Here is a 23,135-nt window from a genome sequence, read left to right as displayed (position 1 = left end):
TGAAGTCAGTTTAAGTTATCTTGGCTGTGCCAATGCATTTTTGGATCAATATATATTTCATAACATAACACAAAAAAAGGTTTACTTTGAGTTATTAAACCATGCATAGAGTCTTACCTGGCCTGTGGTTTATAACTATTGAGAATCTGGTAGGCTCTGAGAAGATCAAGTTTGCCATGCCCTTGCTCAAACATGTTGACCCCAGGAAGTCGTCGTGCGGATGCAATAAGGGCCTGTTTCATACTAGCTGGATTCACCATTTCACGCTTCTGGACTGTGCTAAAAATGAGAAATAGTTGTAATGTTATACTATTGTCCTGGCATCAATCAAGTCAAGCTGAAGTTAAAAATGAATCACAGCCTTGTTGTAATAATTTCTTTTATTACTGCAACCTTTTCTAATACATTTTTCTGAAGTAAACACTGAAGAAATTGGTATAAATAGTACCTTCTCTTAAACACACACACAAAAAGTACTTAAAATTTTGCCGTCTTATTTACTACCCCAGGAATAATTCACCAATGCTAACAGAGTACCACTGAATTGGACTGCACATTGGCACAGAAAATTGAAGTACAAATTTTAGAATAAATATAAATACATAATACAGCTTCTACCAGGGCTCAGACAATTTTGTTCTACATTCCAATCCTATGCATATTACTCAGAAGTAAATCCATCTGAATACAAATGTAGAATTTTTAAACCCAGATTTGGCTATCTTGTTCCCTACAGCAATGGTTCCCAACCTTTTGGTACGGCAACCCACAAGTGGTGTTTGATGATATTAAGACATAGTCTCAGATAATGATGCAGCCTGCTTCTGTATTTTGCCGTCATAGCAGTCACTGCTGAAAAGTCTATCTCACAAACATATGTACCACCAAATATCAGCAGCACAGGCATTGCTTCATTATCAAGTTCAGGATACTCAGTAATAATGGAGTAATTTTGGTAACATGAAGCCAACATTCAGAAAACCTTACTTCCAACAAATTATTTTTGAGGACCCAATCACATGACATTTTAAAAAGTTCAAGGACAACTTCATGGCATCATTGCAAATGGTTTGCGAATGCATTCTAACTTTTCTTCAGCAGAAAAGCAGTTGACAAAATTTTGACAAAGCAAATGCCAAATCACCTTTGCCTTAACTATTAACTAGCCCTGGCAGATCCGGTGATGGTTTGCCACAAGATGCTCGTACAGGGAATTGTTTTGAGTGACTATTACTGCTCGCCTCTGTTGTGCAGGTGCCTGTGTGTCAGAGGCAAGCAGTTAACAGTTGCTGAAAACAACTCCCTGCATGAGCACCTTGTGGCAAACCGTCATCGGATCTGCTGCCAGCCACCACAGAACAGTTCTTGAGTCTTTTCAGATGCTTGGTTACAAGTGACAAACACAGCATTTTAATATAGCAATGAAACAAAAGTTGGGAAAGGTATCATTATACCAGTTAAGGATTAACATCGATAATTATTTGTGGTCTGTGGCCAACTTGCGCAAGTTTTGCAACTTATTTTCAGGTTGTGACTCATAGGCTAAGAAATGCTGCCCCTAAAGCATCAAAGCTTCTCTCAGTAAAATGAAGGTCGCAGAAAGAGCAGATTTTTTTAGCTACTTCAAATTTTAAAATGTTGTTATGAAAGAATATAAGATGGTAGGAATGTTAGATGCAACAACCAAGCCTGTTAATTTTTTAACAAAACAATTCCAAATTCATAGGACAACGCAGGAAATGGGTGATCAATTCATGCAATAAGCTTCCTTGAAGTAGGACACTGATTAAACAACTATTAGTCTAATGAAGCGCTTTTATATTGATTGTAACAATTTCTTAAAACTGATAAAGCTACAGGTATCCTTTGAACTTGAAACCTGTGGAGCCAGAATATCCTCAGTTCAAATCTCCCTTCAGCCACTAACTCACAGCAACATCAAGTAAGTCACTTTGCTTGCAAACTCTGCTTACTCTGAAATCCCAGAGCATGCTGTGTTTCCAGAACAGCTTCCGGGGACGGGGGGTGCTTTTCATGGCTAACTGAGGCTAACTGATCCTAAACCGGGACTAGCCAACGTGATACCCACAAGCACACATGTGCCCACAGAGGCCTTCCCTGGTCCCCACAGGCTTCCCACTCCCCCCACTGAAATTGTATGTGGAAATAGCATCCTATGTTAGCCAGCAGAAAAACTTGTGGTATGCTTCCATGTGCTACCCACAGCAGTTTCTTCAGTTTGCATATGTACTCATAGGCCCCCAAAAGCTGTTGGTCCCTGCGCTAAGCCAATTCAGCTTTATTTAAGTAAACCTTTGTGGTGTTTGCATTCTCACTGAGTACTTACCTTACTAGCAGGGTGACAGCACCTGCCACCACAGGTGAGGCCACACTGGTCCCAGAAAGAGAGCGGCATCCGCCCTTCATGCCAGAACCTCTTACTCCGGAGCCGTAAGTAACGATGTCGGGCTTGACTCTGCCATAACCTCCAGGCAGTTCCTTGGGAGGAAAACAAAAGAATTTCTGTTATTTATACAGCTTTTGCCAACTTGGTATCCTCCAGATGTTTTGCACAGCAACCCTCAGCCAGCACAGCTGCAGATAAAAACATCTGGAGGTCATCAGGTGGGCAAAGCTTGCTCCAACACAACAGGCAAAAATCTTGCTGTTCTTTTATAAACTCAGCATCGGCCACAATTTTTCAGATTCTGAGATGATTGCCAATGCTTTTTGTTGAATGTTACTATACACCCACCACACACACTCACTGCTGCTGATATCAGAAAACAGAAAAGAAAGGACAACAGCAAGATTTTTTACTAACTTGAAAACTATTGTTTGAATATTGCAGGGGAAACTGTCTACTTCCTGAATCAAAAAGTAACTTTGGGGTGCTTGAGATGTTACTGTAGTATTAATGTGTCGTATGCATCATCAACAAGATGGTTTTGAAACTTAACAGAGAAAGATTCTGCTTGTTGAATTTATTTTTATGTTTGATGTTGTCTATGTATACAAACATTTTTATAAACAACTTTGTATTTTTGAATTAAAACATGAAGATGCAAAAACAGTGGGTTTCTTGCTCTTCTGACACTAGAGGACTGAAATTACTATAAATGCACTCAATTCATTACTGCTGGTGCAACATCATCATGAGTAAATTTATTCAGTCACAATGCACTGTGTCTCTCAGCATCTTTGCATATAAAACTTTCCCATAATAATAATGATGAACAATTTCCTACTTACGAATAATGGGCCCTAACCATTATTCTGATTTTTCTGGTTATACTGATTTATTTATTTTTAATGCGAATTTCCTTATTTAAATTTATAGGCAATCCCAAAGACTCAAGTCAAGGAATAAAAGGAGGCAGGACTGGAAAATTAGCAAAGCTAAGTAAAAGCCAATCCAGATTGAGTAAGTTCCCACAGCGTTTCCTGTCTTAACCCTGCACCGAACAGGTAGGTCTTGCATGCTTCCAAAAGCTGCTCATGCTTGAAGATGCTTACCCAAGTGGTCATTCCTCTTGATGAGAACCGAGCAATGTTATCTTCAAAGTCAATGCCACCTACTCCAATCACATCCATCTGGTCAGCAGGATTGTTGAGTGTGCTGAAATTAGTATTGTATTGTTATTTATCACAGCCCTGTACAACCTCAGCTTTGTACAAGAAGATGAGGGCAAATCTACATAGTTCTGTTTCCCACCCTTTTACTTAATCCTCCCAGGTATGAGAGAGAGACATAAGAGAACAGGCCTTGATCACCTAGTGAGCTTCACAGCTGAGCAGCGATTTCAACCAAGATTTAGAATCAAGGAGTCGGACACAAGGTCTTATAAAACATATATTATTTATTTTATTAGATTTCCTTCCTACCCTTTCCTAAAAGGTCCTAGGATCGGTTGCAACAATAAAATATACAATCATAAAATGTTTGTTAAGCCACTTTGTTAAACCTTACCTGCCTTGCTAAGTACCTGTCATCAGAATGAGCTCTGTTGCCATAGAAACAAAACCAACTTTTTACATTTTTTTCTGAAGGGAAAAGGTGTTATTTTATCTGTGGATGTTACTTTGAAAGAACACATCATTGGCACTTACCCATATAAAGGGCCATCATTTCCAATAGCAGAGACCATGATCACATTGTTGGCTGTCAGCTCCCATACCTGGAAAATTAAGAAACTCAGATTGCTGAAACATATTAACAAGTGATGATGATGATATATCACAATCTTTACAACCCAGAATTACAAACGAATAGCCCCCTCCCTGAGAGTCTCAGAAACCAATCAGTAACATACTAGGAGGTACCTGCTTGTATCTCTCAGGATATGCTAACAATGAAAACAAAGCAAAACCTGGTTAGATGCCCCTACAGAGAGAGGGGGGAGGGAAGAGGGAGAGACCCATTTTGTGACCTAAAATTCAAAGTAACTACACAAATCGATACTGAATTGGAATTAATGAACTCAACAAATGGATACCAGATTGCTGTAAAAGAGTATTGTCAATAACCACATCCTTAAATTTAAATCTTTCCAAAATCTCACTATTGTAACACAAGCTGCCTGGAGGAAATGTGAAATAAATTCCTGCTGTTCCAATGCCACATTGAGGCCCACATATAAATTTATTAGTGCTAACTCAAGCAGCCTTTAAGCCACAGTTCTCACTGACATAATCAACTTCTGTTTAGACGGCACCACTGAAGGTGGGTAACTCTCTTCCAAAGAAACCTAGTATTTCCACACAGAAAAATGGATGGGATAAACTCCTCTGTGACATGACAGTTTCCACTGCAGAAGGATCTGTTGGTTGGAGGAGGAGCATTTGATCATGTGAACCCTGACCTATTTTGAATATTCCTTAGAGAAAGCATGGCTGCAAAGATAATAGTGTACATCCTAAGACCCCATTTTTCTTCTTTTCTGAGCAGCCTCCTGAACCTACCTACAAAATCTGTTTCAGGGGCTAGGGTGAACCTCTAGGACAGCAAAGGAGGGAGGAGTCTTTTTTATGTGAATAGTAGGAGCCATTCCATTTGCAGAAGGGCTACTCGGGATTATTCTGCAATGCTTATACAGTCGTACCTTGTTTTGCATCTGGCATCCGCTCCGGAGCCCAGGTCTCTAGCCGAAAAGGATGCAGGGCAAAGTGCCATGTCTGCGCACGGAGCGGTTTGCGTTTCTGCACATGAGCGAGCCGCAAACCCAGAAGCAACCCGTTCCAGCACTTCTGGGTTTGCCGCGGACGTTCACCAGAATGGACGCTAGACGAGCGGACATTCGCAGAGGTATTACTGTACAGTAATACTTGTAAAGGCACTACAAAATTAACCCGAATGCTTCAAAGGCGCAGGATAAATTTACAAAAGCCACAATCGGATGCTACCCAGGCCTTTCCTCCACTTCACACATACCTTGTCGACAAAGGGATGATCCATGAAGTCGGGACCTCCAATGCTAAGGTTTAATACATCTATCTTCTTCAAGATCGCATAGTTAAAGGCATCCAGAAACCAAGATGTGTATGAGACCTATTTAGGAGGGAAACTTGTTTAAAACACCAAGCACTGTAAGAAATGAAAACATTTTTAACAACAGAGTTCCGCCCCCCAAAAAAACCACTTCACAACCTAAAAAATCTCACATATCTCTTAGCATTCTCAATTATTACTTTATAAAGCCACAATTTTGCTTTTAAAACACAACTCGAGTTAATTGCATAATAAAAACAAAACCTTTGAGAATTGCTGTAGGTGATTTCAAAATATGTTAATCTGAATGTTCTAGATTGAAAGTCTTCAGTAGTTACCAAACTGAACAGCATGCATAATGTAGCATCTTATCTTACAAAACTTGCATTGATGTTATCTGAGGCAGCATACCTGATTGTTAGTGAAGACTCTAAATATGTGCAGTTCTGAGTCTGGAGCAAATCCCTGGCATTCTCTCATGCTAGCAATCACACCTGCTACAAAAGTCCCATGACCCAGACCTGTTGAACATAAACAATGCTTTAAAATAAAGCTCAAAACACTACATCGCTTTTACAGATATTTCAGCTGCATTTCCTCAGCGATTCCTTTTTAACACAGCCTCTCCTTCTTTAAAAGACTTGACAAATTCATGGAGGAAATTCATGGAGGAAAACCACAAATTCAGTGGTTACTAGACAGGATGGGTGTGTTCTACCTCGCTGTCAGGAGACAGTATGCCCCTGAATATGGTCCTATTAGGAGGCTTCCCATAAGCAAAAGGTTGGCCTTTGGGAGAATAGGATGTTGGATTAGATGGGGCTTTGGCCTGATCCCAGCAGGCTTCTTCTTATGTGCTTTTGCAGTCTCTCCTCCGTTAGATTATAAAGTTCCTCAGAGAAGGGATGCTTCTCATGTTGCCCTGTAAAGCACTTCATACACGGATGCCACAATGAATAATAAACAAGCAATGACCAGGTGTGCAATTTTAAATGTGACAAGGAAACTCTTTCTGTATGCAATAAGATTAACCCGCCTAGAATATTGTGATCCCAATCCATGGTTTCATAAGCACTCTGATTCCTATAATGGGGATGAGTTTGCAGAACACTCCCCAATATGGCTGTGAGCCATTTTATGCACAGGAACGATATGTACACATTGGAGCACCCACAGGTACAAAACAGCCTCTAGGTCAGGGTTGCTGATTTAGAAGTGGCATGTTTAAATGGCACCTCCAAGTAAGCATTTATATTGTGCTCCTAAATGCACTTGGGACTTAATTCAACTGACATTAAGGGAAAGTTGCAGAAGAACTGGCAGAGGACAGAGGTGCATGTGCCACATGAAGTGATGTTGAGCTGGAGTAAATTCACAATTTTTACCATGTGCTGCATTTGTAACAGTTTGGTTTAAATGTTTCTTGAATTATAATAATGTACTGGATCACATGCCTCCAAGGCCCGCTTTGACGGCTGGAAAATGACTTGTAAAGGTAAAGGGACCCCTGACCATTAGGTCCAGTCATGACCGACTCTGGGGTTGTGGCGCTCATCTCGCTTTACTGGCCGAGGGAGCCGGTGTTTGTCCGCAAACAGCTTTCCAGGTCATGTGGCCAGCATGACTAAGCCGCTTCTGGCGAACCAGAGCAGCGCACGGAAATGCTGTTTACCTTCCCGCCAGAGCGGTACCTATTTATCTACTTGCACATTTACTTTGACGTGCTTTCAAACTGCTAGGTTGGCAGAGCAGGGACCAACAAACGGGAGCTCACCCTGTCGCGGGGATTTGGACCACTGACCTCCTGATCGGCAAGTCCTAGGCTCTGTGGTTTAACCCACAGCGCCACACGCATCCCGGAAAATGACTTAGGCTTTTACAAATAAATGTTTAATAAATGTACAGACACACAGACCTGTCTTCAGAAACCATTTGTATAGCGAAATAAAAGTAACAATGCAGAATCAAATTAAAAACACCACATGCTACACTAATCACATGCTGCACTGAAGGAACCCCGAGAGCCCTAAAGTAGGAGTGAGAAACATGGGGTCTGCCATGTTTGTTGGAGCACTGGGTTGTGCTCTTGGGAATTGTAGTCCAACAACATCTGGAGGTTCTCCCTCCCTGACCTTAAGGAACAGACATCTCATTCTAGCCTTACCTATATAGCACTGTCGAACACAACGGACAATTCATATTGTGTGAAACAAACCCTAGTTATGAAATAATGAAATTCACCATCATCCAAGGTTCTCTCATTAGTCCAGTTTGTTCTCTCTTTTACATTTTTGAAGTGAGGATGCTTCTCGCTAAGTCCAGTGTCAAAGACAGCCACTTTTACACCAGCACCTATTTACACAGAAGCAGATTTATAAAATTACAGATGAGCAAGAGACGTTTCTTTTGTAGTCTAAAGAACATATTCCTGAATGCAAATGGATACTAAGAGGTGCATAAATCTTATCCAATGCTTAGTAAAATGTTTTCGCTTCCTAATAGCTAGCAAGTCATACAAAGCTTGCTACATATTTTCATTGAGCCTAAATAATGTACAGTGGTACCCCGCAAGACGAATGCCTCGCAAGACGGAAAACCCGCAAGACGAAAGGGTTTTCTGTTTTGGAGGCGCTTCGCAAGACGAATTTCCCTATGTGCTTGCATCGCAAGACGAAAGCCCATAGGGAAATGCTGGCGGTCGGGAGCAAAGACTTTCGCCCACAGCCGGCCTTCAGAAGAGGACCTCTTCTGAAGGCCGGCGGGGGGCAAAAGTCTTTGCTCCCCCCCGCCTGCCTTCCCCCCCCCTGCCCCGGGCGATCTTAAAATGCTGGCGGGCGGGAGCGAAGCGTTCGCTGCCGACCCCCAGCATTTTAAAATCTCCAAGGGACAGCAGAGAAGTCTCTGTCCCGGGGAGATTTTAAAATGCTGGGGGTCGGGAGCGAAGCGTTAGCTGCCGACCCCCAGCATTTTAAAATCTCCCCCTGTCCCGGGGAGATTTTAAAATGCTGGGGGTCGGGAGCGAAGCGCTGCTGACCCCCAGCATTTTAAAATCTCCCCGTGTCCCGGGAAGGTTTTAAAATGCTGGGGGTCGGGAGCGAAGCGCTGCCGACCCCCAGCATTTTAAAATCTCCCCGTGTCCCGGGAAGGTTTTAAAATGCTGGGGGTCGGCAGCCCGACCCCCAGCATTTTAAAATCTTCCCGGGACACGGGGAGATTTTAAAATGCTGGGGGTCGGCAGCGCTTCGCTCCCGACCGCCAGCATTTTAAAACGCTGTTCCGAAGGGGGGGCGGGGACACCTGCCCCAGCCGCCCCACTTCGGAAAGCTGTTCCGAAGTGGGGCGGGGGGGCGGGGACACCTGCCCCAGCCGCCCCACTTTGGAAAGCTGTTCCGAAGTGGGGAGGGGGGGCGGGGACACCTGCCCCAGCCGCCCCACTTCGGAAAGCTGTTCCGAAGTGGGGAGGGGGGGCGGGGACACCTGCCCCAGCCGCCCCACTTCGGAAAGCTGTTCCGAAGTGGGGCGGGGGGCGGGAACACCTTCTGAAGGCGGGCAGGGGGTGAAAGTCTTTGTCCCCCCTGCCTGCCTTCCCAGGGGCTTTTAAATCGCCCCGGACAGCGGAGAAGTCCTCCGCTGTCCGGGGCGAATTTAAAATGCCGCCCGCCAGCATTTTAAGATCGCCCCGGACAGCGGAGAAGTCCTCCGCTGTCCCAGGGTTTTTTAAAATGCTGGGGGTGGGAAGAAAAGCCCTTGTCCCCCCCCCAGCCTTCAGAAGAGGTCCGGGGACAGACTGTCCCCGGACCTGGTCTGAAGGCGGTTTCCCTAGGAACGCATTAATTGATTTTCAATGCATTCCTATGGGAAACCGTGCATTGCAAGACGAAAAAACCGCAAGACGAAGAGACTTGCGGAACGAATTAATTTCGTCTTGCGAGGCACCACTGTACTAAGAACACTTCAGCAGGGCCAAATTTAAAGGATTTTTATTGCTTTACATTGTAAAAATAAAAAATATCCTTTTCCCCACTTGAGTATTAGCATTCTGGAAAAGATTATCAATATTTATGCAGAGAAGCCACTCAAATGCGCTGCAATGGCAAATACAATCTTATGCACTATTTTGACTTTGCTTTCTGAGGTATGTATTACAGCTTGAATAATTAGCTTTGTCGAAGTTAAAAATATTCCCAAAGGAAAGGTCACAAGAACTAGCCTACAGGGACCTAGACATACATTAAGAATCTTATATCCATTTTATATTGTCATGGTTTCCACAAAGAACATATTTATTACTTTTAAAACTTCCATATCATCCGCTTTCCTAGGAACTCAAGTTGGCTAACGAGAAATAACACAAAATATATTATTTCACAACTGCAATTTGGGGAGGATGCTTCAAACCCCTAACCTTGGCCTTCTGAGAGCTGCAATTCCTAGGGCTCCCTGGAAAGAGGTGATGACTACTGGACCAGTTCAAGTCAGTGGTATGAATGTGCTACCTTATTAAGGGATACAGATCCTCTGGAAGACTACTTGCAAGGGTATATTTTCTGCTCATAGGGATGTACTTGCTAGTCATTCCCACAACAAAAGCACCATGTCAGAAAAATAAGCTGCACACTGATGTACTCAAGTGAGCAGCCTTATTCTTTCTGTGATCAAGGGTACAAATTTCCATGAATCTCACAATACCTGTAAAACCCATTTGCCAGAGAACGTCCGCCTGAAGCGTTTGAGCGACTTGCCGGGGTATGGCTCTCAGCAAACGCCTACTTGAGTGCCTGCCTGTTGCGTGCCAAAATCCAGAACCCAACGACAAACTTGCCCTTCTCAGAGGACGAGACGACTGCCATTTCTGTGTCCATCTGGTTTCATTGCAGGGAAATGCTGGATCAGCTAGATATTGGAGAGTTGAAATGTTTTAAAAACTAATCACACTGTCCAAGCAGCAGAATAATAAGGAGATTTAAGTAAATACAATGATCTCCTGCCACTTCACTGGAAGAATGACTGAGCCTACTTACTTTCAGTGTACTTGAGCGAGCGAAATACTTTTCTTTGGGGGGTAACTCGTTTGATATTGGGATGATCTTCAAGTGTCTGCACTCCATCTCTCTGTTTCTCGTTGATTTGGATCACCTCAAAATCACTGGGGTAGTCACTGGCTGGGTTGTTACGGGGTACAATCCTCCAGTTCTCTATGTCACTGCTTTTCAGAGCTCTTGAAATAAATTTGCTTCTTGCTTGGGCTGAGAAGTAACCATTGAAAGCCACAATATACTCTGCAAAGAGACCACCACACATTAGAAAAGAAATCTGAATCAGAAGTTGCAAGCATGGCATTTGCAGAGAAAGCTGCGTTATAACCCTTTGTCCCACTTTACAAAAAAACAAACTATAAGATCGCAGCTCGCATAACCAAGTACAATACCAAGGCATGACAATAACCAGAATTTAATAATGAGGTTCTCAAAAGGAAGACCCCTGGTTTCAATTTAGCCTGTGGCGACGTAGCAAAGATCATGGCTCGTAACACAGAATTTGAGCAGAGAGATTAGGGTTGGGGGAATTCACAGAAGATAGGAGGGCCTCTCCAGACAGCCATCCTTCCCCTGAACTATTGTTTTTATTAAAAACCCGAAGAAAAATACTTTTGGCATTTCCCAGGGATTACAATTAAAACAGGCATAAATGTTAAGTCTCATTACCATGTTCCACTACCGTCGAAGAGAATTCCACTTTCAGTGTAAGACGTGAGCATTCGGAACACAGGTGGCTCTCATGAGAAGAATTCCCTAGTCTGGTCCCCAGATGTTGTTTGCCGCAGAGAAGGATCGCAGTCAGGAACAACCAGGTGTGTGTAAGCCTCATGGTCATAAAAGAATATGGTTTCATCCCCAAAATTCCATGCATCAAGTTACATGTTGTTTTTCCATGAATCAGTTCCCTCTTTTCTTTTTGGTTTCAGAAAACGGTGCCTTTTTAAGTGCTTTTTAAGTGGATAGTCTTAAGGTTTTGTCCAAAAGAAGCAGAAGTCTTGCCTTCATGGTCTTTACCAGTGAAGCCTAGTAAACAGGCTCATTTCTTTCTGCGTTTTTTCTCCATCTTTGATTAAAGGATCCTGTCACTCAGGATTCAACAGCTGAGTCCTGTACTCCATTTCGGATAGGTGATGTAAGGCCAAAGCAGAATTGCCAAGATCTGTTTCGTTGCTGGGTTGGGGTGGTGTTTTTAACAATACACCCTGCAAAAATAAACATCCAATTACATAAATGAAATATTTTCTAATTTAATATTTTGACAAATCACAAGGTGGTAATAATATAGGCTGCAATTTCACACTAAAGTGAAAAACATATGCCTGGATTTTACATCAGGTGGCAGCTAACTTTATGTTCCTTTACACAAAAAATAAAATAAAAATCCAACATAGAAAAAAAAGTATCAGAGGAAAGGATCCTAGCCTAACCTTCTCCATGGCAGGCTAGTTTTCTATATGCAAGCAATCTGCACATCAGCAGCAGCAAATTTATTGTAGCAGCTATTTAAAATGCACACCAAAATTTTACAATATATGAACAGTAAGTAATACAATATATAATTTTTTTGAGACAACAGAATAAAACCTCATTTAAACTAAAACTGAACTGAGCACACTTTTAAACCTCTCAGAACCTACACTGGTTCTTTCTGTTTGGAGTTCTCTTGCAGCCAAAACATACAGAACTGTTCTATATATAGACTACATATGGGTAAACATCTTCTAGTAGAAAACAGTTAATCTCTTGATCAGAGTAGGTTGTTAAACCAGACAAAATATTTCTCAGGTAGGGGCTCACATGACAAAATGGTTCTCCTTGCACACAAATTACATGCCGGCAATGTGTTTGTGCAGAGAACCATTTTGTCAGGTTAGCTTCCAACTGCAATCTGAAATCGTTTACAACTTTAGTGAGAACAAGACCACAGGGAGAGCAGGGAGATCTTGCAATTAAGAAGCAGAAGGTGGGGGGCGGGGAGAGATATATTGCGTGTTTTCCTTTCATTTCCTTGTCTCGTCTCCTCTTAAGGGCTGCTAAATGCATTATGTTTTTGAGTATATCCGCAAGTTATCCTAAGACCCCAGCATGTTTTCCAACCACACTGAATTTCTGCTTCCCTTCTTTCTCAATCGTACACTGTCATAGTCACAATCACACACACAAAAGCACCATGACTGCATGATGTTTATCTCTGAGGAGGAACATCCACTGCTTTCTACCTCATGCCCTTCAAGGCGGCTGTGTAGGTGTGCTTAGCTGCTTACCAGCATAGGACATTTACACGGGTTATTTTTTGGAGGGGGGGGTGATTTAGAATTTTAGAACATAACCTTAGCCCTCATACATCCCACAAAAGGGAAATTTGATCAAAGAAAACAAGTAAATGCTGATTGATAGAATTCCACTTCTCGCTGCTGTGGTAAACCTGTGCTGGACTGCACTACTTCAGAAATGCGAGTGAGAGGATGCCTAGTATCATAGAACCCTCTGCTATGCAAAAAAAATCAAAAAAAATCTACACACTGAAAATTAGGTCAGAGTGAAGACCCCACTAAGAACACAATTTATTACATTGATATGCCATATTTCCTGAAAAGGAAGTGGAACAAACACATGGCTCCTCCCCACCACCATTTTATCCTCATAATACCCGTGGAACAGACATCAGGGATAAGAGATGGCAACGGGCTCAACACTACCAAGTGAGTTTCGTGGCTAAGTGAGGGACTGAACCCAGGTCTCTCCATTCCTGGTCTGACACTTCAACCACTAAACCGCACTAGCTGACAAGCTAGTTTTCTGCGTTGTCAGGTTTGTTTATTTATTGAATATGCTTTCATATTCCCCATCTACCAAAAGCTGCCAGGTCAGGGGAGACACTGCCTTAAGGTACTTTTTCTTGATATGCTAGCTTTCTCTGTGTGGGGGAGAGGGAGAGAAGAGAAACAGGGCCCTTCCATTATCTTTGCTGAGAGGCTAGCTGCCTTCCAAACTGTCACTTTGCAGCAGCCATTCCACTAGAGTAGACTATATAAACTATTTTCATTCCAGCTCACAGTTACAAGAACTGTAAAAAAAAAAAAAATGTCTGATCATGCTTATTTATTTATTTCTCCCCATCCCTTTTCACTTTTGCACTGTGTCCCTTTTAAATTGCATGCCTGGGGGCAGAAACTATCTTAATATCTATTTCTGTATGCTGCTTTGGAAGCCTTTACTGACAAGAGTGGGCTACAAAAAAAGCTTTAAAACATGTAAGCTATAAATAGGGGAAAGTGTTCCACCTGGTTACACCCCCCCCCCTTGTGCAGTACAGCCCAGAGCAGACATTAGTGTTATTATTTACTTAAAGCATTTATACCCCAGCCTTCGGCCAAAAAGGCTCTTAGAAGTAGCTTACACAAATCAGTGCTAAAACAGACCCTGCGCTCAGGCTCATAATCTCAAAAAGGCATGACACACAAGGAAAAAGGAACAGGAGGGAGGAAGTGAAAGCAAACTGTAAGCTCTTAACATTTAGAGTTCTGATTAGAGTTCTATAGCTCTGTGCATGCAGATTCTGGCTGTCTAGGTGAGAAGCAACTCCCCACCGAGGAAAGTGGTATCTCCATCCATCTTGCCCTTGATAAAGCGCTTATCTTTCTTTCCCCAGATGCACAGGCTCTCCCACCACCATTACAGATCCAGGAGCAGAGGCGGTGACAATGTCCAGGCTGAGGAGGCAGGGCAACTGACTCACCCACGCCTCTGCAGTTATCACTGGGCTGAGGAAAGGGAAAGGACAGCAACAGCCTCCACCTGCCTTGGACTCTGGCTTTGGGCCCTTCTGCTGATTGCGCCAAGCAAATGCGCAGCGAGGACAGGTCCCCACCGGGTCACCTCGGCCCACTCACTCACTTTCTCTCCGCCTCACCTACCTCACAAGGTGGCTGCGAGGGTGAAGCGGGGGAGAACCATGTACGCCACCTTGGAGGAAAGGTGGGATGTGAATATACGCAATCCTCCCCTGTCTGCTCTGTCTGCTTTCTGTGGGCTCAGACACCCCTCAAGACGTCGCCGCCAAACCCCACACGAGAGCCCCCGAGGTGGGCGCCTCTCTCGATGCTGGGGTGCCCCATACCTTTGCGAATCAAGTCGTCGGACCGAAACGTGCCTTCACCCGATTTGGGGTGTGACAGGTCCGAACGCTCTTTTTAAAAATAACAACAGCAGCAGCAGCAACACAATAATAATACTTTTCGGCTTCTGCGAATTCCCAGGCCGCTCAGCGCTAGGAACCAGGGAGCGGGATCCGCTAAGGAACTGCGACCGGTGCTGCCCCCCAAAATCACCCCCCCCCTGAAACCAGCGGCAGTCCGGGCTCCGGCTGCTTCCTTCCCCCTGCTCCGTGAGAGGGAGGCCCGGGACGCAACCACAGAACGGCTGCTCCCCCTTCCTCCCCGTCCCTGCGGGCCCGAAGCCCCCCTCCAGCAGCTCCCTCGCCCACTTCGACCCACCGGCCACCGAAGCTTCCGCAGGGCGCCCCCGGGCCGTAGCGACCTCCCCTGACAGCCGGGTCCGGAGCTCCGGGTGAGGCGAGCGCGGCTCCCGTCCCGCAGCCCCCCGCTAACCCCACACCAAGCAGCTGGCCTGGGCTGCGGAGGAGAAGCCGCCTTCCATGAACGCGAGCCTGGCGCACGCTGGGACTTGTAGTCTCCGCTGGCCCTCGCTTCGGAGGGCGGGCGGGATGGACTACATTTCCCAGGAGCCTCTGGGGCTCTAGCGAGCTCGTTTGCGGGTCCAACGGACGGAGGCCTCGTTGGTCCCGTCAAAGAAATCGAAACTGCCCTCTCGGAAGACGTAAACAGAAGTCCTTTGCTCTGACGGCGCCACAAGAAATCTGCGCCTTAAATGCATGGTGCGATAGGGAGCCTTGCAGGGAGACTCACGGAGCCCTTGCACTTTTAAATGCGCAAATGACTAGGCATTATTTGGAAGTTCCGCAAAGCTAAGGGCACGTGCGATGTAATCCTGTGCCCACGTAGTCGGGGAGCTGAAGACATAGGAACTGCACTGAATCAGATCATTGGTCCACATAGCTCAGAATTGTGACATTGACAAACAGCCTCTCTCCAGGATTTCAGGCACGGTTCTCTCCCACCCTGCCTGGAAGTGACAGGGATTGATACTCAGACCTTCTGCATGAAAAGCCGTTGTTCTACCACTAAGCTATGGCCCTCATCAATTAAAGTTTTGCTTAAATAACTCAGCACTTGCTTCTTCATCCTAGAATCCTATGTAAGCCAGTATCTGCAGAACTTGGGAAGGGTCTATTCAGCCAGCAATCTCCATCTTAGAATTTACCGGTAGTCTATATAACCTGATCTCATGGCTACAGCATCAGTTTAACTTTCCAATTCCTTGTTTTCCCTCTGCTGCCCAAGCTGCTTCATGTAACATCTTGCCTGATGAGGAGAACCTGAAAAGCTTCTCATGTTTTTCTGACATGTTGTTTGTTCTGAATATAGGTTTTATCTATCTATCTATCTATCTATCCATCTTTTAAATGTCACAAACACATTTTCCCACACACTGAATGAAGAGAGGCACCTAAATATATTTGCGGAATTCAATATGACTGAAACATAGTATAATTCAATATTTGAGTTTATAGAGCATCATTTCATGGACAAACAATATACTGTACTATTATTTCTAGCTGGGAAGACCAGTCTTCTCTGGATACAAAAAAGCAGATGTCTTCATCAGTGCTCACAGCTCCAAACTCAGAGCACTACAAAGCACACTGGCAGGAGACCACACAGATAGAAGCAAGTCACTAAAAATCACAGTATCTAGAAAGTAGCATTTGCTTCCAACTCAGAAAATTGCTTCAGGTGTTCCCAACAAAGCTTCCAGGGAAGAAGTGTAGAATACTCCACTTGAAGAGCAGTACCCAGTTTTGGTATAGAAAAAGCCTTTGTCTGCCTGGTACCCTCCAGATGCTTTGGACTACAGCTCCCATCAGTCCTAGTCAGCACAGCTGTTGCAGTCCAAACCACTTGGGAGGGCACCAAGCTATGCACCACGTGATCTCTCTCTGCTGCCAGTTCTTAATGTGGGTTCAGTCCCCAAGCATCCTATTCAGCTTCTTTAGCATTCAGGGGACCCCAGCATTGCCCACTCATGTCCAAATCAGAAAAATTTACTCAGTACTATGTAAAAATCAGGACCCCACAGACATCATACAAAAGAATATCAGCTTCCTAACAACAGGGTTCTTTTTTACTGCCTGCGTAACATTCTTGATGGGCCCTGCAATGAGATAGAAGCAAGATGGAGTCTCTTTTAAAAGGTACATATCATCATCATTATCATTGAAGAAAATCCATCCAATGAGAGTGGGGTTTTGTGGTAACTGGCTGCTAGATGTTACCTGTTCTCCAGCTGATATTTTTAATGCAGTTTTTTCCTCCCAAAATGGCATTTTTTCAAAATGAGCCCAATCGGCTCACTCCCCTAACCCAGAGCCATTCTGGAATGATCTGTGCAAAAAAACCCTGGAAGACAAGAGAGGAAACACAGGTTAGAATTAGCACATAAACGTAAAGATTAGCACATAAAGATTAAAATATCAGCATGAAATAAAACCCAAGAAGATCTAACATGAAGAGTCTCCTTCAGACAGTGAATCATCCACATCTCCCATTCCTTCCTTTCAGTTCATAATATAGGAAGCTGCCTTCTATAGAGCCAGACCATTGGTCCATCTAACTTAATACTGTCAGCACTGGCTGGCAGTGACTCTCTAGGATCTCTAGCAAGGGTCATTCCCAGCCTTGCCTGGAGACTGAACCTGGGACCTTCTTCGTGGAAATCACATGCTCTGCCACTGAGCTATGACTCTTGCCCCCTCCAACTATTAATTCTCTTTTTAAAAAAAATTAAGGGATGGAAGTGCAGCAGAAGACACAAACATGCTGGTTTTATACGTTCTTTAAAAAGAACTTTGGGGAAGTTTACTGCTCGAGCACTTCATCTATAAAAAATGTTAAAACTTAATAAAGCTAACAACATTTTGCATGGGTTATTGCAGCTAACCTGGCATCCTTGTCTATCCCACCTCCTGTAGGCTACCATAAGTATCGGGTGGTGCACACACCCCTGGTCAAGCACCTGGCATTACAATGATGACAGATGACCCTTTTTGCCTGCACCAACAATCTGGTGATTAACACCACATAAGCCCCTTTTTATTTACCCTGTACCTGATGTTATATAGGACATCAAATGTGGGCCCAATAGGACCTGGGTGACCTAAGTAAGCCTGTGAGCCAGAGGTTCCTCACCTCTCCTGTAAAGCTTTGGACTCTGAAGCACTGTCACATGTTCTGTGAATCTCCCCATCCTGTTGCGCCATCCTTGCAGTTGCCAGTACCTTCTGTGGCAAGATTGGTAGCCAAGCATGAGAGGGTCTTCTATATGTGGTGGCACCCCATATGTGGAATTCATTGCCCTAAGATGTTCAGCTATCTTCCTCTTCATTTGCATTGCAAACTGAAAACTTTCAAGAACCCATTGCTGGTTAACATATTGAGTACTGCCTTTTGTGTTTTTCTTCATTTGCTGATGCTCCTAGCTTGATGATTTGTGTTTTAATGGTGGGGCATGTGTTGTTTGTATGCTTGCTTTTAGATTTGCAAACTCTTTTGAACAACTTCCTTTAAGGAGGCGGGAAAATAGGGTGTGAATGGTTCTGAAGAAATAGAAATGTATGCAGTGCAGAACTAAGAGCAGTAATTGATGCACTAAGGGCAGGTGTAGGGAACCTTTTGCCCTCCAGGTGTTTCTGAACTACGGTTCTCAACATTCCACACCATTGGCCATGTTTGCTGGGGATGATGGAAGTTGCAGTTCAGCAATATCAGGAAGGTCAAAGGTTCTCCACCCCTGCACTAAGGGAAGAGATGCATTTTCCCACCCACAAGATACTACACAAAGTACCACAGTCTCTGGGTTCAGAGTCAAGACAGCTTCATGAAAGAAAAATATGTTGGCCTGCAACACACAGAATCACACACAGGTTGCAATGTAAGAACAGCACTTTGCTTTCTGTGCTTCTTTTATTTCTTTTGTTAAGAAAATGAGAATTAAACAAATAAAACTCTATAATAAAATAAACAAAACAGAACACAGCAATAAAATTAAGCAATTAGGTTTCGAGAGCATTAGCTAACAGTCAACACACACAGGAAGCTGCCCTATACTGAATCTAGCTCAGTATTGTCTGCACTGACTGGAAGTTTCAGAGGCAGACAGTCTCTCCCAGCTTTATGTGGAGAGGCTGGGATTAAATTTAGGGACCTTGTGAAGGCAAGGCAGATATTCTACCACTGAGCTACATCCCTTCCTCAAGATCACATTCCCCAAGATCATGTGTGAACATTTGCTTCGAAAGGCTCATTAAAACCAATCCAGGCTGCATGGTTCAGCCGCCAAGTTAAGAAAAGTTAAGAGAAAATGTAACACAGAAGCAGCTGAATTAATGATATTACCTGGATTGAATGGAAGGAGTATCCTGGAGTCCTTCTGGATAGTCCAAGGGTGGCAATAGCCTGGTGCGCGTATTCATCTGCAGAAGGCACAAGCAAGCTCTTTTTGGATAACGTGGGGCTGTATTTTGAAATGTTGGTGCAGACGAAAGCTGGACATAAGCACTGAACAAAAATGCCTTGGGGAGCATACTCATAATAAAGCGATTGACTGAAATGGTCCAGGTAAGCCTGTCAAGGTTAAGAGCAGACAATTAAGATTCTCTGGATTTAACATGGGGAAAAGGTGTGGAGAACAGACATTGGCAGCTTAGACAACATTGGCAGCTTAGACAAGGCGCAACACAGATGGCTATGGAACAAAGCTTTACCAAATCAGCACCTATCCCCAGCTCTGTATGTCTTGCTGACTGGCCAATTGCAACTTAATAATAACTGCTTTGGCACAGCTTTGCACAACCAAGTACCTTCCAGATGATTTGGACTTCAATTCCCATCAGCCCCAACAGAAACTCTGAAAGACACCAGGTTGGGGAACACTGCTATCGCACTTTAGGCTACAGTTATCTTGGGAGTCAGTCCCATTGAACTCAAGCAGGGCTTACCATTAAGTAGACATGTACAGAATTGCTCTGTTGGTTCCTTTACAAAACGCACACCAGCCCTTTACCATTCACCTAACAGAGCAATCCTGTACATAGTTACTCTTTAATAAGTTCACTTAAATTCCCATGTAAGTGTTATAGGGTTGCAGCCTCAATTTATAAAGCTGCCTTCACTGGAGCAAAGTAGAACGCTTAAGCCAATACATTCCTGAAGCAGAAAAGCCACCATGGCTGTTCCTGAACCCTTTAAATTTTATCCTGCCTTCCATTCCTGTACATCTCTGAGCCGGAGTTGTAGGCATCTAATTCAACCCTGCCAGAGCCTTTGCAGCAAGAATGAGGAATCCTTTCCAGGCCAAGGATAGTATATCCTCCATCCAGGCAAGCAAGAGGTATTATCAGACTTCAAGGACATGTTCCAGCTGTTTTAAAGCACTTGAAGGGGGTGCAAAGCAGGGCTACTGTGCCATGGTCTGAGAAAAGGTCTGAGGACCAGAGAGAGAGGGGCCTAGAGAGCTGCATACTTATCCTGGAACCTGAGGTTTCGCACTCCAGCTTCAAAAATTTCCAGTTCTCAAAATCCTTATCCACAGAAACAGAAAAAACCATTTCCATGGAGAAAGGATGTGTAACTATCTCTTAGAAATAATGATTCTGATAAGACAGGGGGTAAGAAGCCTTTCTAGCCTGGCAAGCCAGATTGTTATCTCCCTCACCCTTCGCAGACCATGTTTGACAGGTGGGCAGATGCCACAGCAGCCTATTGCCTGCATGGGTCTTCAAGTGCCCTGCACTTTGAACATGCAGTGATCAGCCAATTGCTGGATCTTCAGAAGCCCCGTTCACTGCACAGGGCAAAACAGAGCTTTGAAAGGGACTTTGCAGGCACCATGGTGAAGGGCGGGTGGCTATGGCTTGGCTGAAACGGCCTCATAGGCCAAACAAGGAAACCTTGTGGGCCTCATCAGGGCTGCAGGGCTGGAGGTTCCCCACCCGTCATAAGAGAACACATATATTTTTATATTTTGAAACTCACCTTGGAGGCTGAATATGCCGTCATTCGTGGGGAGGGGTGGTAAGAGGACATAGAAGAAACGTTCACGATAGCGCCTTTCTTTCTCTGAACCATTCCTGGCAACACCATGTGCACCATCATATTAGCTGCTCCAATATTGATGTTGATGAGATCCCAAATTTTATCCTCTGTCAAATTGGCAAAATAATCCGGGTGATCATAGAAGACGCCAACGTTATTCACCAAAATGCCAGTCTCTTTGCCTAGCAGGGCCTTCTTGATGGCAGGGTACACCTGGCGGCCCCTGCTGAAATCTGCCACAACAACTTCCGTTTCGACCTTGTAGGAATCCTCAATATCTTTGGCAAGACCTTCCAACATCTCCTTGTTCCGGCTAATTAAGACAACATTCACCCCGTGGCATGCCAGCTCTTTAGCATAGGACTTCCCGATGCCTGAGGTACAACCTGGAGCAGATCAAGAGAGCAACGAAGATCATTTTTAGACTCTGAGACTAAATGCATTCACTTAGTCAACCGATAGTTGTAGAGCGTTTACAAAGGGCTTATGCATTTTTATGTCAGTATGGGGTCTTCCTAAAAAAAATCTCAACAACTTTGCAGGTGTCAGGAATTTTAATTTTTGAAATAAGGCAACCCTAGAGAATCTGTGTGCTCCAACTGTCTCTTACCTGTTACAGCAGCCCACCTTCCATACAGTTTGACTAAATCAGGCCTGCTGACCAGCCGAGGAATGAAATACAACCTGATCAGGCTGTATGTGTTGCTTGCAACAGTGAGGGATGTCTTCATTATGTAGAAGGCTCCAATGAAAGCCAATGTCTCTATGACACAGCTGCAGGCCTGCCCAATCTCTCTGAGCAAGAAGGAAAAGCTGTCCACAGCAGCCATGGTAAAACAGATGTCTAGAAGGGAAGAAGCAAAAGATGTTTGAAGGAAGGAAGTATGTATTTTTTCCTTTGCTTCATTTAGCAAATCACTGACTTCATATTCCAATAGGTCATAAGATGCTAAAAATAAAAATGACCATTTCATTTTGTTTCAGGAAAACCCAAGAGCATCTGCCACATATATCTATTATTCTGTGATTAACATAACATATACCAGTAGAACTCAAAGTGGTTGATAACATTCAAAGCACAATGAAACAATAATAAACAACAACAATAATGATAAACATATCAAAAAACAGCAGCATGGTAAATAATTAAAACAACCAAGTCAAGAGGCAATGCAAATATAAATCTAAAGTTTAAAGGAGAATGAGTATTGGAGGAGGGAAGTCACATGGGTGTATTATTACTATTATTATTTTTTTGCTTTTTATTTTTTGGGATATTATATGTATTTTTTGTCAGTGTGAATAAATGCTGTTTGTTTGTCTGGGGAAAAAACAGATATTATTATTATTATTATTAACAACAACAACAATCTGGTGACCCCCCCAGATGTTTTGGACTACCACATCAGCCCCAGCCAGTATGAAGGGAGTTGTAGTTCAAAGCATCTGGAGGGTACCATTTTAACAAATGTTGTAAAGCCATTTCAGTCTATCCTCTGTGCATTTGTCCCTGACCCTTCTGCACCCTTCTTCCATTTTTCTGCAGCCGAAATCATAACCTAACTTACTTAGGAGTAACCACCACTGACTTCACTTTTACTTAATTCTGAGCAGACAGAATTAAGCAGATTAAGCCTAAGCTTAACCAGTTTTTCATAGAACTTGAAATGCCAGGCAATTTTCGTGTATGTGGACTTGCATCATGATCGGATGCATATTTACTCAGAAGTAAGCCTCACTAATGGAGTTTTGCTTCCATGTAACTGAGGGTACAATTTGCACCCTTGAATGAAACAATAAGAAATGTAAAGAGAGAGGTCTCTACTGTTCCAGAAATGATCTGCCAACTTTAAATTCCTATTAATCCAAATATCAGTTCTGCTCTTTAGAGCAGAGAACAAAATAACATTATTAAAGTATGATATTGTTGATTCCCAACCCTCCAACCCCTTCTGACCTTTGAGCTTTTGCTTCTGAGTAATAGTATAAATGTTTTACCAAAAAAACAACCAACCATTGTTTTTAAAAAGCAAGTAAATCAAATCCATGTCGCCAAACCCGTTTTGCCATATTTTACTTACCTGTTCGTTTATGCAACCGGCGATGTTTCTGCGCTGCTATCTTAATAACCTGACTTTAGTTCAGTTGGAAGGAAACCTTCCCGTTCTCAGTTCCACCCGACCCTGCGGCTATGAGGAAAATCTGGCGAGCGGATTTTCAAAATCTCTTGGCAAGTAGGCTAGTCATAGACCTGTCAAGTCGTGATCCAGTTTCCACGTTTTTGTATTGCCAGCTTTAGAAGATCAGAAGCCCTTCGTCCGCCCGCACAGGGAAGGGTCCTGAACGCGCTGTAAAAACGAACAGCGCAGAAAATGC

At 43.6% G+C, this 23,135-nt stretch overlaps 2 protein-coding genes across 3 annotated transcripts in view; both read right to left on the bottom strand.

Annotated features, from left to right (window-relative positions):
• The window catches only part of MBTPS1 (membrane bound transcription factor peptidase, site 1), a 31,034-nt gene extending 15,826 nt beyond the window's left edge, over positions 1–15,208 (bottom strand). Inside the window, exons 1-11 of the mRNA XM_082232283.1 lie at positions 15,024–15,208; positions 11,194–11,729; positions 10,510–10,767; positions 10,178–10,381; positions 7,730–7,840; positions 5,900–6,009; positions 5,432–5,548; positions 4,111–4,178; positions 3,517–3,619; positions 2,348–2,499; positions 118–279 (exon numbers count right to left, since the gene is read on the bottom strand). Of these exons, the coding sequence (XP_082088409.1) occupies positions 118–279; positions 2,348–2,499; positions 3,517–3,619; positions 4,111–4,178; positions 5,432–5,548; positions 5,900–6,009; positions 7,730–7,840; positions 10,178–10,381; positions 10,510–10,767; positions 11,194–11,398 (1,490 nt within the window). The 5' untranslated portion in view covers positions 11,399–11,729; positions 15,024–15,208. The remainder of the gene's footprint in view (positions 1–117; positions 280–2,347; positions 2,500–3,516; positions 3,620–4,110; positions 4,179–5,431; positions 5,549–5,899; positions 6,010–7,729; positions 7,841–10,177; positions 10,382–10,509; positions 10,768–11,193; positions 11,730–15,023) is intronic.
• Positions 15,209–16,103: 895 nt separating this feature from the next.
• Positions 16,104–23,010, bottom strand: HSDL1 (hydroxysteroid dehydrogenase like 1). 2 transcript variants are annotated; one of them, XM_082232388.1, is made up of 5 exons: positions 22,841–23,010; positions 21,370–21,603; positions 20,700–21,145; positions 19,062–19,138; positions 16,104–17,066 (listed from the first exon to the last, which is right to left on the bottom strand). In XM_082232388.1, the coding sequence occupies exons 2-5, from the start codon at positions 21,587–21,589 to the stop codon at positions 17,018–17,020; spliced, it is 792 nt and encodes a 263-aa protein (XP_082088514.1). In that variant the 5' UTR covers positions 21,590–21,603; positions 22,841–23,010; the 3' UTR covers positions 16,104–17,017. The 2 variants fall into 2 exon arrangements, with proteins under 2 accessions (XP_082088514.1, XP_082088513.1); XM_082232387.1 differs by having other exon boundaries at positions 19,062–19,289; positions 22,841–22,988.
• Between the last annotated feature and the right edge of the window lie 125 nt (positions 23,011–23,135).

The sequence above is a fragment of the Podarcis vaucheri genome, assembly GCF_965113315.1.
Source record: "Podarcis vaucheri genome assembly, chromosome: 7".
Taxonomy (NCBI): domain Eukaryota; kingdom Metazoa; phylum Chordata; class Lepidosauria; order Squamata; family Lacertidae; genus Podarcis; species Podarcis vaucheri.
This window is presented reverse-complemented; position numbering and strand designations above follow the sequence as displayed.